The 19,031-nt window shown below is 47.2% G+C and overlaps 1 protein-coding gene and 1 pseudogene across 7 annotated transcripts in view; both read left to right on the top strand.

Moving 5' to 3' along the window:
- Positions 1-19,031, top strand: part of LOC146205270 (organic cation transporter protein-like) — a 104,328-nt gene that overhangs the window by 21,834 nt on the left and 63,463 nt on the right. For 6 of the 7 annotated variants that reach the window (XM_084582530.1, XM_084582539.1, XM_084582523.1 and 3 more), the window contains 2 exons: positions 1,530-1,711; positions 2,553-2,725. In XM_084582530.1, coding sequence (XP_084438656.1) covers positions 1,530-1,711; positions 2,553-2,725 — 355 coding nt within the window. The remainder of the gene's footprint in view (positions 1-1,529; positions 1,712-2,552; positions 2,726-19,031) is intronic. The other variant, XM_084582548.1, reaches the window with a different exon arrangement.
- Positions 12,804-13,699, top strand: LOC146205273 (CXXC motif containing zinc binding protein pseudogene; annotated as a pseudogene).

Genomic DNA, 19,031 nt, shown 5'->3' with positions numbered 1-19,031 from the left:
TATACCTATCACTAATCTTTTCATTTTTGCCTCTTACATCCCACACATACAAATCAGCATAGTTTTTTGCTACTGCATATATGAAGGACCACCCGACGCAAATATAAAGTCCTGCTTTAACCAAGCCGTATGAGCGTGCCTACGTGACCTATAGGGGCAGCATGTCTATAATAACTCCGGGTCCAAGGGTCCTGGAAGGCTGGATTCCCATCTCACCCTCCCATCTCAAAGACGAAGCCCTAGTAGGCAGCGCCTAACCAACTCAACCATGTCACGTGGTCTCGTGACGACACACAGCCGACGACTGGTCAGTGCACGGCCATGTCGCAGGCCGACTATCATGAAAGGTGCCCCGGATCGCCGATCGTAATACGTCATTATAGCCTTTTTTTTTCTTATATCCATGTGGTACCTATAATAAGGACTGCTAGTCATTTCTCACATATAATTTTGCCTCTGTGTGGAGCTAGCGAAAGTGGAATAAAAATACAACTTCCTTTTCTTGCGTCTCTCCCTTAGCGTTTAACGGCTCATATATAAAGGAACTGAATGATGTGATGGGGGATTAGTACCTCCCTCATGGACGGCTCCGGATTATTAACTTCGACCTCCTGGGATTCTTTACCAGACTCTGCGCGATCTCAGTGCAAGTTGAAGAACATTAAGGAGCGTCTTTTGTTCGGAATGCACTTGACGTCTCTCTCTACATCTCTGGATCTCAAAGGGAGAAGGGATGCACATGCGAGAAAAAGGATGGGGTGGGGACGTAACGTGCTTTCTGCGTAATTTTTGCTTTCTTTCTGGAGCACATGCAAGAATATTATGCGTATAATTCTAAACCAGCTTCTCCCTTTCTTTTTTACTTCTACACCAACCACGAATGTCCATGTGAGGTACAGTTCTAGAGCGAATATGTCCCGTTATCAACCAAACTCGGATTGTTCCGGTGCGTGGAAGGATGGTCACGTAAAATCAGGAAGAGGTCAGAAACATTCGTATTAATGCTAAATTTCTCAGGGAGTTTCCTGTAATCCTGATTGATTTGGCGACGCCAGGAATTGAACTCAGAACCTTCCGATTGCGAGACGGGCGCGCCACCGACAGGTAATGACAGCGCGTTGGTCCAAGCTGCGTGAATGTGCGGTACATTCAGCAGTAGTCGCAGTGATAGCGAAGTCATGTGGTAGTGATGTTGTGACCATATGCTCCTTTCCTTGCCATCGTCCAGAACGGTGCGTTGAAACGACACTAGTCGAAATTTTTTAATTAGCGACGCAGTATGATTCAGAATAGGCCACAGCTGCGTTCGCGTTCACAACACTCAAGCAGTCTTAAGTGCCCTCCGCAACATTTGCTGGATGCACACATCATATTCACGTCTGCACAATTATAATTGCTGCTTTATTTGCAGATAATTCATTTCGTCCCTTCGCCATTTTTCTTTATTTTTGTAACGTGCTCAGTTCCAGCTGCTTGGCTGTTAGTAAATAACCTAAAATAAAACCCTTGCATGTTTGCTCTCAGCGCAGATAGTGCGTGGCCCCCTGTGGTGCTGTGCAGCCTGGGAAAAATGAGCATCACGGCCTCCTTCGCCACGATATACGTGTACAGCGCCGAACTGTTCCCTACTGTGCTATGGACTTCCGCCATGGGTATTGCCGCCATGACAGCGAGCATCAGTCTCATCATCACGCCTCATATACTCTACCTGGTGCGAGCCTTGTACGAAAACTTATATACGAAAAAAACACACAAAAAGCAACAGCCAATTTCATGCAATAGCTCATCCTCCAGTCCGTTCGTCCGTGCAGCGAGTGTGTGGCGCCTGCCTTATACTTGTTTATGCCAACGCATTGTATATACTGTTATCCGCGTAACGGCTCAGTTTATGCGCACGTTATTATCTCCTTCAAATTCCGTTGCTTTCGCCGTTTGCCCAATTAGAGTAGCTAAAATTGCATATGAAGCAATTTAATCGCCAACACTGAAAATGAAGCTGTCTCGATCAATCCGATGGATTGTCCGTTCACTTTTCTGCCCCTTCTTTTGGTGTGGTACAGAAAGGCACTTATTGCCAAAAGAAGACGGCTTCTCTGTAATTCGTTGTGGGAGTGCGTGTATGCGAAAATGGAGCGAACAAACTTGACCGACTGTTCGAATGCCACCACCACTATAGGGAAACTGCACTGTATAGGTGGGGCTGCAGTTGTACAGCAGCGTGACTAGAAAATGCTGCTGTTAGCCGCTTGGTTCGCGATAAACGACTGAGCATATTCATCATTGTTATAGATACGCGTGTGACAGATAACGTCCTTCGCCAAGCGCTTTCGATGTAGCCCAGTTAACTGACACATGCTATGCAAAGCTTCGACAGAGTGTGCAGTCTGATCCCCGTAAGCCCATGCAGATGACGTGAAAATGCCCTAAAAAGCCGCCTCAGAAGTGTTTGCTCTTCTCGCTAAGATATGTGTTACGGCGCGGCGATCGACACAGCAAACTTCATTGCAGGTTGCCTATACACTCCCGTAAATTCTTATCGTGTGGTCTCGCAGGGTCAGCTCTACGGCGTCGTCATCCCGAGCGCTATTTTCGGTGCCTTATCGGTGGCAGGAGGCGTTGCTGTCCTCCTGCTGCCGGAAACGATGAAAGCACGCCTGCCAGAAACGCTCAGCGAAGGAGAGGCTTTCGGGAAGGACGTCCGATTATGCAGCTGCACTGGAAGAAGGTACGTTGCGTGATGGTATATCGTTCCTTCGTCATGACAGCCTGCAAGCATTCCAGTAAAATACGATGCCGAACCAAGCTGGAATTATCGCGTCGAGTCAGAACCGATATATGGTAAAAACACGTATGTTTTCAAAAAGTGCGTGACGCTGCATGTACGGGTGGAATGTCTTTGATAAAACTGTACAAGAGCTAATAAGCGCGCGCGTGCCAACACATAACGCACCGAGCGATGGGAAGTAACGGTTCATTTGTCCTGCAACTCCGAAAGGAGACTTTGCTGTGTGACATGAGCGATTGGCGGAAGCTATCATGATGGAATTGCATCGGTATTCATTAGTGCATTCCATCAGTGGGTCCACCGCATTTCTGCTGGAAGCAGACTCCAAACACTCCCTAAAAGAGGATATATGCGACAAAAATGTGTTATTGGGCAATAACGTAGACGTGAGCACGAGGAACGCACTGTAGGCATAGCGTGTGCATTCTAGACGCAAGGTTTTCATTCATCAATCAATCCTCATTTATTGAGCTAGAGAACTGGCTTTGAGGAGACGAGCCGTAAGATATATACGTATCTATGAGGTCGCATAAATACTTCCTTCGCCGTTTTACAGCCACATTGTCATACGAAACGGGGGCATGCCAAAAATGACACTGAAGCCATGAGTTCCCCTTCGCATTCCGGCGCATCACCACTGTTGGGACTTGGTTAGCGACGCCATCGGCTCCTCCGGTATACCTCCGGTGTTGGTGCCGTGCTCGAAGAAGCGAGAGGCTCAGTTGAGAGGAGAAGAGAAAGAGACTTTATACAAGAGGTTACATGTTCCAGGTTCACAGTGAGAGAGAGCTCGCATACGATGGAGCTCGGTATATCTACCGAAAAAGTTCCCCAGGTCCCCACACAGAGTCCCTAGGAACGCACGTCACATCACGTAACTGTGGGAGAGAGTCCAGAGGAACGCCCACGGTCAAAGGGCAGCTTGACGCGGGTTAAAATTTATGACCGCGGCGGAAGCGGCCGCTCCTTGGAGGTGGTATCCGAAACCCTTGGAAAGGGCTGCGCCGCCGGCTCCGTCCGCTCCGCTTCACGGCAAATGGCCCCGGAGTCGCGTCTCGGCCGCGGCGCGAAGTGACGAAAACCGAGCAGTTAGACAGCCCCGCGTAAACGCAGTTCTTGTAAGATCGGCGCCAACTGCTCTGTGTGTTTCTCTTTTTGGGCGGAGAAGGCGCAGACAGTCATAAATTCCCGATACACGTCGAAACAAGGACCGAAGAGAATGCGTGGCACAGGAAGTCGTTCACTGTGGCCTCTTCGAAAGGCACTTGGCCAGATGTCCCTTTGAAGCCGCCGTCCGGACGCAACAGCACCCCCGCCGCCAGACACTGCATCAGGAGGTCGCGCAGTTTGGCGCTGCTCGGCTGACTTGATGCGTTGACTCGAAGGCTCGAACGAGTGGTCGGCTCCGCTTTTCTCCGAATCTCTGGTTCTCTCTGCTGCATGGTGTCCTCCTCTCAGCACTCAGCGGCACCCGTCGCTTGGAACTTGTGTACGCCTGGCGCGCTCAGCAAGACTGCCTTTGCCAAACACACCCAGCACAGTAAGCACCCCGTGAAAACCACTCGAAACGCCAGATCTTCAAGAAAACAATCGTTTCTGCTAATATGCTATAAAAAAAAACGAACCAGAGTGCCCGACAAGTGTAAAAGCCCAAAGAAGACCTCCCGCAAGGGCGCCTTTACACCACGACGCCATCTGATTATGCAATTCGACTAAATGAATGTCTAAAATGCTAGAGCATATCAGGCAGGCGAAGGGGACAGCTCACTGTACTAGGAGCGTTGTATTATTCCCTTCTATATCTAGCTGTTTCGATTTAAGGTGACTTTGATGCCCCCGAGGTTTCGCACACCCTTTGACAACCTGCACACATTCCCCAGTGCGCATTAAACATAGTGGCGCTGCATTAAACTCAAAGTGCGCTTATTCGACTGCATGCGGTACATACCATTCTGAAATCATAAACGTCTATGAATACAATGCATTCGGTTACACAGATGCATAACAAGGTAGGAAAGGGGTTGAATTGATTTCAGAATGCTCGACTGAGACCGTCAGCGTTGGTATGCAGCTTTCCTTTCTTGTATCGCACTTCGAAGTTGTGCTGCTGAAGAGCTAAACTCCACCTAAGTAGGCGGCCGTTCTTTGAGGATATGCTTTGCAGCCACGTTAAGGGGCAGTGGTCAGTCTCTATAGTAAACTTTGACCCGGCAACGTAGCAGGCGAGCTTCTGTACAGCCCAAATGAGGCATGCACACTCCTTTTCTGATGTGCTGTACGCTTCTTCTCTAGTGCTCAATTTGCGACTAATGTACAGAATGGGTCGCTCTTGCCCATTCGAGTCGGTCTGACAAAGCACGGCTCCCAAACCTCGGTCGCTGGCATCGCACTGAATGACAAAAGGCTTCGAAAAATCGGGCGCTGTGAGAACAGGTCTTTGACTCAACACCCTTTTCAAACTTTCGAACGCGGCCTCTTTCTTGGCGTCCCACTGAATGATCACGGGCTCTGTTTTTCGCAGACAATCTGTCAAGGGACTTGCAATCTCGGAATATTGCCTGACGTAATGCTGGTAATAACCAGTAAGCCCTAGAAAAGCCCTCATTTCTGTCTTAGTCTTCGGGCGACGATAGTCTGCCACGGCAGCTATTTTCAGTTCAGATGGTCGGCGTCTACCCCTTCCAACGCTATGCCCCAGGTAGGTGACTTCCGCGCAGCCCAAGTGACATTTCTCAGCTCTTACCGTGAGCCCTGCCGCCATCAACCTCTCCATTACCTTACGCAGGTGATCTATATGATCCTCCCACGTGTTTGAAAAAAATCGCTACATCATCTAGGTAAGGAAGAGCGAACTTCTCCAGTCCGTGTAGAACCCTGTCCATTAGGCGAGAAAAACAATAACGGGCATTCTTCAGCCCAAAGCTGAGCATCACTGGTCGGAATGTTCCTAACGGGGAAATAAAAGCCGCGTAGCGACTGGCACGCTCAGTAAGCGGAACTTGCCAGTATCCGCGAACAAGGTCTAAGGTTGAAATATACTTAGCCTGGGATACTGTCTCAACCCTTTCTTCGATGTTTGGTATTGGGTACGTCTGATCGACCGTTACCGAGTTTAAACGCCGGTAATCTATGCAAGGTCTTGGATCTTTGCCAGGGACTTCAACTAAAATCAATGGCGACGTGAAATCGCTTTCGGTTGGAATTATCACCCCTAATTCACACATCCGGCGAATTTCAGCCTCCATAATTTCCCTCTGCTTGGGAGAAACCCGGTACGCCTTGCATCGAATCGGCTTATCATCTGTCAACTCGATATCATGTTCTACCAAGTTTGTTTTGCCTGGTCTGTCTGAGAAGACGAGAGAGAAATCCTGGACTACTTGTTCCAAGTCGCTCTTTTGACTTTCGCTTAAACCGGGCTCTGCCTCGATTTTGGCGAGCAGGACACTGTCTGCCGCAGTGGTTCCCGTCATGACAGGTGGAATCTGAGGGGTTTCCTCCTCTGGGAGGTTAAGTGCCAGGTTCACCACCGCCTCTCGCTGAATGTAAGGCTTCATGAGGTTACTGTGGTACACTCTAGAGTGTTTTCTTCCAAGCTTCACCTCATAATTGGTGTCAGAAAGCTTGGACACCACTTTGGCTGGCCCTTCCCATTGAACATCGAGCTTTGTCTTTTTCGAAGGGCATAGCAACATGACTTCATCGCCCTCTTTGAAATTTCGCCTGCGAGCCGTCCTAGCGTGCCTTGGCAAGCGTCTGCGCCGCTTTCATATTGCTTTCCACTATCTCTCGGGTCTTTCCCAGGCGTTCCAGCAATTGCAACACGTAAGAGACTACGTCAGGATTCTCGCCTTGACCCTCCCACGATTCTCGCAACAATCGTAGTGGACCTCTCAAGTTACGCCCGTACACAAGCTCTGCCGGACTGAAACCCGTGCTCTCGTGAGGAGCCGATCTGAGGGCAAACATTGCCGCAGGAATGCAACTTTCCCAATCACGTTTTTCTTCAAAACAAAGAGCCCTTAAAATTCTCTTCAAAACGGAGTGCATTCGCTCAACCGGATTCGACTGCGGAGGGTGAACCGAGCTATGCACGACCTTGATTCCACATCGCTCAAAGAACGTCGTCGTGAGACAACTAGTGAACACGCTTCCGTTGTCACTTTGGATCTCTGCTGGGAATCCGATCCGCGAGAAAATAGCCAGCAAAGCATCCACGACGCATGCAGCAGTTAGCTCTTTCAAGGGGATCGCTTCTGAAAATTTAGTGGCTACGCACAGCGCGGTCAAGACGTAGCGGCAACCTGATTCCGACATTGGTAGCGGTCCAACGATATCAATAACTAGCCGCCGGAATGGCTCAGTAATTATCGGAACCAATTTCATCGGTGCCTTCCACTTGTCAGTGGACTTCCCAATTCTTTGGCATGTGTCACACGAGCGAACGTAGTCCTCTACCTCTTTCCAGCACCCGGGCCAGTAGTACTCTTGTACTAACCTTGCTTTAGTTTTTCGTATGCCCAAGTGGCCGGCCCAAGCGTTGCTATGTGCCAGGTCTACAATCTGCTTGCGATACTTCCGCGGGACCAACAATTGGTCGTATACTCTACCTCTACTGTCAGAGTATCGGCGGTACATTAGATCATCTTTTTCATAGAACGAAATGTTCTTTCTGGGGGCGCCTTGTTTGACACTCTCTAGCAGGGCGCTCAATGAAACATCTCCTTTCTGCTCGGCAACAAGTGTTACCTTGTCGAGCAGTGCGAGCTGCTTCCAGCTGTCGGACGCAGGTGACAATACTGAGCCTGCGCCCGGGTTTTCCTCAGCAGGCGCCTCTGTGCTTTCAGTGCCCTCCCCTTGACTCTCATCGTCTGGAGCGCGGGGCTGAACAACAGGCGGAACAGCGTCGGGCTCAGCTGTCGCATTTACTGGCGCTTCTTTTGGCGGTGTGATTCCGAGCTTTCCTGAGAGTTCGCGAGCCCTCGAACGGGTTAACACCATGCAAGCTATGCTATTAGAGAACGACTGACCCCGTTCCTTCAGTATCTGCTCAGATTTATTCGAAAACAGATAGGGGAAATGATCAGGTAGGTTGGGAGAAATCGCCGCCTCTGTGCATACTTTCCCGAACGGGCCTTCTATTACCACCTTAGCCAGTGGCAGGCAGACACTCTGTTCTTCTACTACCTGCCGGATCCATGCGCATTCTCCCGTAAAATGTTCCGGAGAAACACAACGCGGATGCGCCACATCCATGGTGGCCGCAGAATCTCTCAACACTCTGCATTTCTTGCCATTAACAAGCAGCTCCTGCATGTACGGCTGTAAAAGCCTCATATTCTCATCAGAATCTGCAATGCTTGCAAAAGCGACTTTCTTTTTGCAGCTTCTAGCCAAGTGGCCCCGTTCCTTGCAGTTATAACATACAACTGGCCTGCGCGCCTCGAATGCTCTTGCGTTGTCATCAGGTGACTTTGACCTTTCCGCTGGATTCGGCGATTTTGCCTGGCCCTCCGTTCCGCTCCCCAGTGCCTGTGGAGGAGCTTTTTCAAGGTTTTTCGGAGGAGAAAATCTCCTTCCTTCGAGCCTGCGAGGAACAAAGTCCGTTCTGTCGCTTTTTTCCTGTTTTGCCAATTTCGGGCGTACATTTCGGCGAATGTTGTATTCTTCAGCCAGTTCGGCTGCTTTATCCAAACTTAGTTCCGTCATTCTATCCTGCACCCAGAATCTAACTTCCTCCGAGATTCCTCGATAGAATTGTTCTAGGCCAATGCACTCGACCACTTTGTCGTGATCTTCATATGCGCCTGCGCTCTTTAGCCATTCTGTCATATTAGCTCTGATCTCATACGCAAACTCCTGATGAGATTCTGTACCCTTCCTCGCGTTTCTAAAACGCTGCCGAAAGGCCTCAGTCGACAGACGGTATTTCCGCAACAGCGCCGCTTTAACTTTATCGTAGTCTTTAGCCTCGTCGTTGCTAAGGCGTGCGACTACCACGGAAGCCTCGCATGGAAGTACAGTCAACAGCTTTTGTGGCCATTCGTCCCTTTCGAAGCCGACCTTTTCGCATGTGCGTTCAAAGTTAACGAGAAAAAGTGCTATGTCCTCGCCCACCCTAAACGGCTGCAGAAGGTCCTTCATTTTGGACTGACCACCTGAAGAAACAGAGCGCCCCGTGGAAATACGAAGTGCCTCTATCTCGAGTTTCTTCAGCTGTAATTCATGCTCTCTTTGTTCTGCTTCCTTTTTTCTCTCCAGCTTCTTCTCTTCTAGTTTTTTTCTCTCTAGAACTGTTTCCCAAGCCTCGTCGGCTTCTTCCTCAGTCACCTCCTCTGCCCGCATTAGCTCTAGAATTGGCTTTTTGCGCTTTGTTGGGCCAACTGATATGCCCAACTCCTGGCAGATTTCAAGAAGGTCTCGGACTTTAAGCTTGTCCATCCTGACTTTGCACTCTGCGTCGTTTGCTCCCTGATAAATTTTGTGCTCAAACCACCCAATTCTTGGCCTGTGACAACAAAATTTTCTGCAATAATTAAATTGCACCAAACTCGACTAACGACTCCCTGCGCTAGACAATCTGGCGAATCGAGAGACAAACACGCGGCACTCACCACACCAGGATAGCTGACGCCGGCTCATCCCACCGAGCTGCCATCCACTGTTGGGACTTGGTTAGCGACGCCATCGGCTCCTCCGGTATACCTCCGGTGTTGGTGTCGTGCTCGAAGAAGCGAGAGGCTCAGTTGAGAGGAGAAGAGAAAGAGACTTTATACAAGAGGTTACATGTTCCAGGTTCACAGTGAGAGAGAGCTCGCATACGATGGAGCTCGGTATATCTACCGAAAAAGTTCCCCAGGTCCCCACACAGAGTCCCTAGGAACGCACGTCACATCACGTAACTGTGGGAGAGAGTCCAGAGGAACGCCCACGGTCAAAGGGCAGCTTGACGCGGGTTAAAATTTATGACCGCGGCGGAAGCGGCCGCTCCTTGGAGGTGGTATCCGAAACCCTTGGAAAGGGCTGCGCCGCCGGCTCCGTCCGCTCCGCTTCACGGCAAATGGCCCCGGAGTCGCGTCTCGGCCGCGGCGCGAAGTGACGAAAACCGAGCAGTTAGACAGCACCGCGTAAACGCAGTTCTTGTAAGATCGGCGCCAACTGCTCTGTGTGTTTCTCTTTTTTGGGCGGAGAAGGCGCAGACAGTCATAAATTCCCGATACACGTCGAAACAAGGACCGAAGAGAATGCGTGGCACAGGAAGTCGTTCACTGTGGCCTCTTCGAAAGGCACTTGGCCAGATGTCCCTTTGAAGCCGCCGTCCGGACGCAACACCACTTATGTTGGTTCTGCCAATACCGGACTTCAGCGGCGGCGCTCAAGTCAGGCCGTGGTTGTGCTATAGTATGCACAGTGGAGAGGCTTCGACGACGAAAATTAAAAACGAAAGAGGTCGGCGATTTTCGGCCACCAATCCGAAAACTTGACAGTATTAAAGGGACAATATACTCAACTAAACACACAATCGGCATGGTCGGTGTCCCTCATTTTGCAGGATACAAACTAAGAGATGTACAGAGTCGCCTAGTCTGCTGCATTGTTTCGCTCGCGAAAGTTGATGATTATTAGATACTAATTAACTTTCTGATTATTTGCTTGAGGAACAATGTGCCAATAAAAAGGTTGCATTTCCATGACTCAAAAAAAAAAGCTAGCCAACCTTGTTTTCACCATGCTTCATAGCATTTATATATATATATATATATATATATATATATATATATATATATATATATATATATATATATATATATATATATATATCGATACATTACTGTCGAAAGCGATATACTTCGCGCAATAAAAAAAAAGCTTTCTCGTGATAGCTGCGTCACATCAATGCTGAGAGAAAAGTAAAAATATGCGAATTGGTGTACAGGAAATGAAAGGCGCAGTATCTGTCACACTTGTTCTGTGGACACCTGAACCGTGCAGTAAGGGAAGGGAGGAAGGTGGGAACGAAAGAAGAGGTGCTTAGTCGAGGGCTACAGAATAATTTCTACCGCCTAGGGATCTTTAGCGTACACCGACATAGCCCAGCACAAGGACGCATTTGCGTTTCGCCTCTATCTAAAGGCGGTCGTCGCAGTCGGGTTCGAACCACGAAACTCCGGTTTAGTAGCCGAGCGTCTTAGCCACTGTGCCACCGCGGCGAGTCCGAGACGCATCCCAGGTAACAAAATCCGCTTTTCTCTGCAGCGCTCTCTTGGATGAATCTTTGCGTGCGCACTGGGTGAGTGTTTTAATGTAGTAGCTGGTCACGTGACAGTTTTCTTTGTAGACAAACAAATATAGCTACGTTAATCGCGTATGATGGAAACAACGTAGTTAACCGCTTTTCAAAGCGATCTGCAACTTTTGCATTGATACTTTTCTCTTCAAGCCAACAAATAATTAGTTAGCGAATTAGTCTTTACTCGTCGTGATAACGTGCCGATATGGTCACTGTGTGTGTGCTTGCACAAGTGCATATACGTGCGTCGCCTCGCGCCGTGTCCGGCCGCGGGCATCATATGAAGTTAGACGCCCCTTTTCTCTGTAAAGACTTTGGAGAGCTATAAAAATTATCTTACCTTAAATTTGATTACTTGAAATAATTAATCAGTCGTTTCCATGAGAAATTAACATTTGTGCCAGAACTTCAAGTAAAACATGAATCACCACCCTGCAAGAAGCAAAAGGTGTCAATAATAATAAGGCACAACTATTGCACCTAATTTTGATGCCATGCGCTCAAGTTAACATGCGTGTCATGCAGGGCACCCCGCAAAGCTCGTAGGGAAACGTTATTGAAATAATTCCTCTCTATTCCAAAACTATGTTTGCTGTATATTTAAGGTCTCTTGTCTTTTATTTTTGTTTTGTGCAGAATTCGGAGGGGAAAACCGGACGGTATATTTGGGTTCAAATTCGGGAACAAATCTGGTTATTGAGAAAATATTTCCGTAATTAAGCTTTCTTGAATTCTCTTTTGCAAGAAAATACGTTTACAGAAACTCTAATTCTCGTGCAAAGCGCAAAATGCGCCGTTTTTTTTTTTTCTGAATATTTATACAGCATAGAAATCGCAGACAACTGTAGGGAAATTAGGGACTCGTTATTACATGCGTACAAAGGAAGAGTCAGTGAAACCAAGAAAAGCATGAGGAAATGTGTCCATCTTTTCAGTTGTTATTATTTTTTGCTGTTATTGGAAATTAATACTGCAATTTTTTTTTATCCCTGAATGCCAATTTATTACAAAGTAGGAGAAAAATCAACCGCATGCTGTTGGTGAGGTGGATCGCGGGATGTGGTTTTCTTTCTTTATTTTTTATAATCATATAACGATCAGGATATAAGATGGTGACAGTATTAATTTCTTGTCGACATAACTAATTAATAACAATTAACAATTATTTCTTAGCTTACCATAAGAATCTCTATGCAGCCTTTCCGCGTGCTTGCAGAACTTGCCGCCTAAATGCACGCTAAAAGCAGGCATTAAACACCACAGCGGCCAATAAACATGGGAGTCTTAGACATTGTTTTCCTGTGACAGCGCTTGATACAGTGATCACGATTAAATGTCTTGCCAGTACCAATGTTTTCGACTCTCGTTTCTTAAATGTATTTCTTAGGGCGATTGCTTTAAAAGCCCCGTTCTCCACAAAATCCAGCGTCGTGAGCGTTGCGAGAAAAAAATAAAATATGACGAGCATTAATCTGGAAGGTGGCAGTTGGCAGGTGACGTGGTCATGCGTTGGTTGGCCGTCAGGTTGTGTGACGTCACAAAATCACATGACATGGCCGAGTGGGGAGATTACAGGTGCCGCCACAGTCTTGTAGTCTTCAAAAGTGGTAAGGTCTTAAAGTCGAGTTTCATAGTTAAAATAAGGTTGAGTCTAGTAATTTGGTTCAACATGTCTTCAAGCATTCGTGGCATAATTGCTGTAACCCTGTAATTGGCGGTGGTTGTCGCGCGCTGTTAAAAAGTGATCAGTGATCAGCCTAATCAGCCAATGTGGAACAGTGTAAGCCAGCGGTGTTGGATTTTTTTGGACGGGCTTAGTCTTAATTGACTGTTCGAACGTTCTTTGCCACGAGATTAGTCTTAAGCGTCCAGAAATGGTCAAGATTGACTTACAGCTACGTGCTAATCTGGACAACATTACAGGTTTCACGCCGAGTCGTGACTGTGTGTGGCGCCTTAAGTTAAAATGCATGAATTGTGGAGAAGAAACGACTTCTTGGCAGACGGTCGAGGCGGCCAACAAAACTGCTATGAGGGGGAGACGTGCAAATGCCAACTTGGTCCTGAAGTGCAGGCTGTGCAGCAGGGAAAACAGCATCGATATTCTGAATGACAAGTTACAGACCTACAGCGCCGATAATGCATCCAGCTTTGCTACCGTTGCCGTATTCGAGTGCCGTGGAGCTGAACCAGTTGCGTTCGATGCCAGAGATGGCTTCAGCGCTGAAGCAACGGGAAGCGGAACTGTGTTTGTAGACGTCGAGTTCGAGGACAATCAGTGGGCTGATTATGATGAGAAAGGGGAACAAGCTGTTGGAATCTACGACCTGGAGTTCTGTTTCACGAAGATCAAGTGACAAGTTTGCCTCTGCTCGCCGTGGTATCCCTGTCCAGTCCCCTAATGCCGAGCAAGGAGCGCGGGCGGTGAGCCAAGAGAGACATCAGAGTTCGCATCTGAAAGAAACGTTGCATCGTTTTGTGTCCTTTTGTTTGTTTGTTCCTTTTTTTTTGAGAAATGTTACTGCTTTGTTGACTCTCTGCCGACTTTGAGATTGTCAGAAGTGGTGTACTGGTTTAAAAGTGAGAGTGTGTTGTGTGTCCATTAAAAATTTTTTTCTACTTTTTTTTTTTTACTGCTACTGCATTTCTCACTGACATGCACATACTTCATTGCCATTGTACTCATTGTTCTTCACATAGCACATGGGGCGGCCATGCTTGATTTGCAGCTTGATCTTTGTGTAAAAATTGCTGATAAGTAGTTTAATGTTACTAATTACAATGCAGCATGCCCAAATATTTAAACATGCCCACATACAGCACCTCTTTGCATGCTTGCAGTCTGTGAAGGAATGACCAGATATTCACAGGAAGTGAGGAAAAACTCTGTAGGGGAAATTATAAGTGTTGATCAAATATTTAAGTAGGCCGTAGCATATATCAAGGATCTTGCTTCAGCTTGGTCATTGCATCATTGAATGGCTCAGCCAGCATTTACATCACAATCTGTGAGAAGGAAAGAAAAAAGAAAAAGTGGAAGAGGAAGGGAGACATACCAATGCCTTGAAGTGCCAGAAGAGTATGCTCTGTCTGCCTATCTGCAGCTGGCATAGAAATGTGTTCAGGGAAGAAGTTGCACATTAAAAGGAATGCCAGGAAAAACTGGACATAAGATAAGTTTGTACTGAAAGGTTTTGTCGTAGCATCAATCCATTGTGCAGCAAAGCAGTTGTCTGCAAAACGTGCATGTGTTTTCAAATCAACACTGTGACACAGCCGTTCTTTGTGCAGTGTTCAGGGTGGTGCCATACCATTTCGCTTCCCATTCTGCATCCATCTGCTGGTCAAGTTGAAGGCTAGTTTGCAATAAGGATTCGAACCAATGACATATGTACCTCTTATTGTATGCCATTACTTGTACAATTAAGTGTAGGTGTCCGCAGAGGAGTGAGACACTGTACCTTCCTTTCCTTAAAAACCAACTTAAACAAAAAATATATATTAAAAATCTTCTAGAATGAAAAGGCAGTGTTAAAAGCACTATAACATTTACTCTAAAGGCAAAACTTGAATTTCCCCCAAACAAACCCTGCCTAGCTTCTTGTACCTCAGTAGTAGCTTGTACTTGACCATAACTTTTTTGCAATGGGTGGAAGCTGCAAGTGCACTGCTTCAGTGCATTCATAAGCTGGTCACACAGGTCTGGCATCCATTGCCTTGTTTGCAGGGTCATAGCCAGTGGAGTTGTTTTGGTGTTGGAACACGCCACCGAAATTTTCCGATTGCTATATCCTTCTCCTGCTTTAGGATTTTTTTTTTTCAACCAGCGACGTATAACGTCCACCCAAAAAAAATTTCTGGCTGTGTTACTACTTGTTTGCATAACTCCTAATTCATTGTCAGCAAGGTATAGGCGTGAAATTTTTTAGGGGCTGAGGCTAAGTCTGATGGTTTATTGCTCTCAGTACTAGCACCGTTAAGGGGCACAAGGCCCCTTTACACGATGATGTCCCTGCTTGAAGTACAGACAGTTCTTAGCCAGCAACAGCTGTGGCCAGGAGAGACATTTCATGTGCACTCCTGGATGCCTACTGGTAAAATAAATTCCTGCAAAATCTTCTGCCATCATAATGTCACAATTTTGCATTTAAAAGAAATCGCTTCAGTGGAAGAGAAAGCCTCAAATTAAGGCAGTTTTTCTATTACCTGTGCCGGCAAACAATGCTCTCCGAAGTTGCCTTACCGACTTCTGCGAGGGACACTGCCCAGCCTTGTCAATGGGGGTTAATATTCATCATTAGCTGGCTGGCACACATAGTACTTAGTAGGCATCCAGGAGGTGGTGGGCACACCGGCCTCTCCTGACGATAGCTGTTGCTGCAAAAATGAACACTCTGTGCTTAGAGGGGCAGGTTCACTTTGTAGAGGAACCATGTGCCCCTTTAGAAGTGATAATGTTGGGAGCAACAAAGCATCAAACTCTGTACTTTAATGACTTGCAAGTTCCAAGTACAACATATTTCAGATACAACACAGACACTTTGGCACAATACTTCTAGTAATTTGTTGACAATGGAGTGGGAGCTATGTAAACAAGACAATGGCACCTAGATTTGTATGACCAACTCGTGAATGCATTGAAGTGAACTTGTAGCTTCTATTCCACTGCAAAGGAGTTGAGGCCATGTATAGGCCACCACTATGGTACAGAAAGCTCAGCACGGCTCGTGCAACTTCATAGCAGGATTTTCCAGTTTGGACCAGAAGTATTTTTTTTGTGCTTGTTCTCGCTCTTTGATACATTATTTGGACTGCTGCCACTGCAACCAATCAGCCACATGCCTGCCATTAGCGAGTTCACAAAACTAGCATTGAGCATGCCACGTTGTAAAGCACCAGTGAGTCCAACAAATATTGCACTCTTTATGCAGTGTACATTTCAGGAAAATAAATGTAAGAAAAAAATTGTATCAGGCCCATTAGAATGGCTATGCTATGGGCTACACAGGCAACAGGTGTGCTATGCAGGAAAAGCGCAGCTATGTGTTAGAGAAGGCTTCCAAGTTTAGACACACACAAAATCAAAGCTGATGCATGGGTCGAGCATTTATCACTATCGAAAGAATCTCAAACAAGGCCAATGTAATGTGCAGCAACTGTTCGAGGAAGCCATTCATGCCTATCACACTTCACTTATTGACAGAATAGAAAGTTTCCAGCAACAAATAGGCATAAGGCAGCCATTTACATAGCGAATAGCACTTCAATGGAAAAAACAAGCAAAAAGAACACGGACAGAGAAAGAAGGCACACAAAGCGCTATGTGTAGCACCGTGTGTGGCTTCTTTCTCTGCCAGTGTCCTTTTAATGCGACAACGTTAAAGGCCTCGTTCACCGAAAAATCCGGCGCCAGCACCAGTATTGAGTGAAAGACGAGTATCACACTGTCAGGCAGTAGCTAGCGGTTTACATGGGTGCACACTGACTAGATGTAGGTTTGCCTAATGTTATGCTTGGCAGGAGCTGCCAACTGGAGCCTTTCCTTTCATATAGGAGGGTGATATCAGAAGGCTCTCATATCGTGACTAGCAACTTACTGATCTTGCTCAAGAGGAAAGTAGTGCATAACAGTTGCATCTTACCAGTACTCACCTATGGGGCTGAAACATGAAGGCTAACGAAAAAGGTTCTAGTTAAGTTGAGGACAACACAGAGGGCTATGGAATGGAAAATGGTACGTGTAACATCAAGAGAAAGGAAGCGTGCAGAGTGGTCAGAGAAATAACTCGAGTTACTGACATTTTAGTCGAAATCAAGGAGAAATGGGCATGAGCAGGACATGTAGTGCAAATACAGTATAATCGATAGTCTGCAAAAGTAACCAACTAGATCCCAAGGGAAGGAAAGCGAAGCATAGGGTGGAAGAAAGTCAGGTGGGTGGATGAATTTGAGAAGTTTGCAGGGGTTAAGTGGATGCAGCTAGCACAGGACCAGGCTAATTGGAGGAAAATGGGAGAGGCTTCGCCTTGCAGTGGGTATATTGCAGCTGATGATGATGATGATCAGAATCAGCCTGCCAGGGCCCTCGTATTCACATTACCCTTAGGCCATGCAGGCATGTTCACATGGCTTGGTTAAAACGGGGCTTTATATGTGGCCTGGTAGCCTATGCTATTATGTCATATTGCTACGAAGATGACAAAGCGGGCAGTGGCACGGGGCGAAGCGCTTGTGCCAGGCCCGCTGGCCATTAAAGCATATTTCATCGTCATGTCACCATGTCGTTCCGTTTCTGTTGTGTCGCCGTGTTCCATCGCTTGTCATGCCACCACATAACATTTGGTTGGAGGTGCAGTTCATCCCCATCCTCGCCTTGCACCGTCGAAGCCAACCGTACGCAGGGCCGATCTGCCAAAAGCCCATGGAGATTTCCGCCCAGCTCTTTTTGCTCAGACCCGACCAGCTGCTGTCCCCAGCCCTGACCACAACACACGACGACCAGGAAGAGCCCAAAGCCGACCCCACGACGAAGCGACCTCACGACCACTCGAGCGAAGACAGCAACCCCGCCCAAGCCGTTCGGCGTGTCCATGAGCCCTATAGCCTTTGGCAAACGGTGAAGATTGAACTTGATGCTCCGGTGCAAGCATTCTTCCCATCTTCGCATTCATTGTGGTGTCCAGTGTTTCATGTCCCAATCCTGTATCTGTGTTCATCGTCACGTCATGCATTGGATTTCTAGCAATCGATCTGGACGATCGCTCGGTGGCCCCGGGTAATGCTACTAAGATGACGAAGCGGGCAGTGGCGCGGGGCGAAGCGCTCGCGCCAGGCCCACTGGCCATTAAAGCATATTTCATCGTCATGTCATCATGTCGTTCGTTTCTGCTGTGTCGCCGTGTTCCATCGCTTGTCATGCCACCACATAACAATATCCTTAAAGGAACACTAAAGAGAGAAAGGAAGTGGGTTTGCATCGATAGAATGCCAGTTCCCGATTACAAAAAGACCACTCTTACTGAAAACAGAGCTGTTATAAGGTAGTAAAGAAGAATAACAGAAATACAGGTACCGCCACCACAGCCAAACGGCCGAGGCTCGCAACTACAAATCACATGGCGCGCTAGGGATCCCGGAGGCTGACAAATGCGAATTACGTTGCATGTTTGAATGCGGTAGTACATTTTTTCTCAAACATGATAACAGGCTTTTATCATACGTGAACGACGGCGAAAAGACAACGTAAACGTTGCAAGGCAAATACAAAAATATACTTGGAGGCGCCACAGGCGCCCACTTCAGTTTTGGTTATGTTTCGACTCAGGCATTTCTTGCGCACTCGGATAGTTTGTTTGAACCTACAGCGCCTGAATTACGAGCTTGGAGCAGCAGATGTGCCTTGATGGTTCCCATTTGAGCATTCGGAGGCATGAGCGAGCGAAATCCGCTACCGCCGACACGCTCCTTCGTTCACACTTCTGCGCCAACATATCGCCGCCGTTGCGGTTTCGACTGCGACCTGACCGCTCGACCGCAGCTACGTACGCCACGAAAAGCATACATATGCTAAGTACCAAAGGAAAACCGCATTATCATTCAATTGTTCACTAAATCATGGCACATCTGACCAACATATACTGCGTCAACAAGACCTTCAACGTGCTATTTGCAGGCGTCGTAAACAAAAGGGGCATACTTGCCGCTCATACCAAGGAGAGCGTCGATATATTGCGCTCGTCGCCCGGCGAAAAAAAGGACTTCGGTTAAAAAGTAAAAACTAAAAATAACGAAGCACCAGAAATACGTTACAAAAGATTAAAAAAAAAATCGATTTGTAAAAAAAAAAAACAAAAAAAAAACGCCAGTAGTGGTAAGACTCGAACTCGCTACTACTTGCTACGTAACGTTCGGCGCTAACCGCTCGGCTACGCCGCGTCATATCTACTCCCCCTTTTG

The sequence above is a fragment of the Amblyomma maculatum genome, chromosome 1 (assembly GCF_055883805.1).
Source record: "Amblyomma maculatum isolate TAMU_Amacu chromosome 1, ASM5588380v1, whole genome shotgun sequence".
NCBI lineage: Eukaryota > Metazoa > Arthropoda > Arachnida > Ixodida > Ixodidae > Amblyomma > Amblyomma maculatum.
Note: the sequence above shows the minus strand (reverse complement) of the source record. Positions and strands in the feature narration are given on the sequence as shown.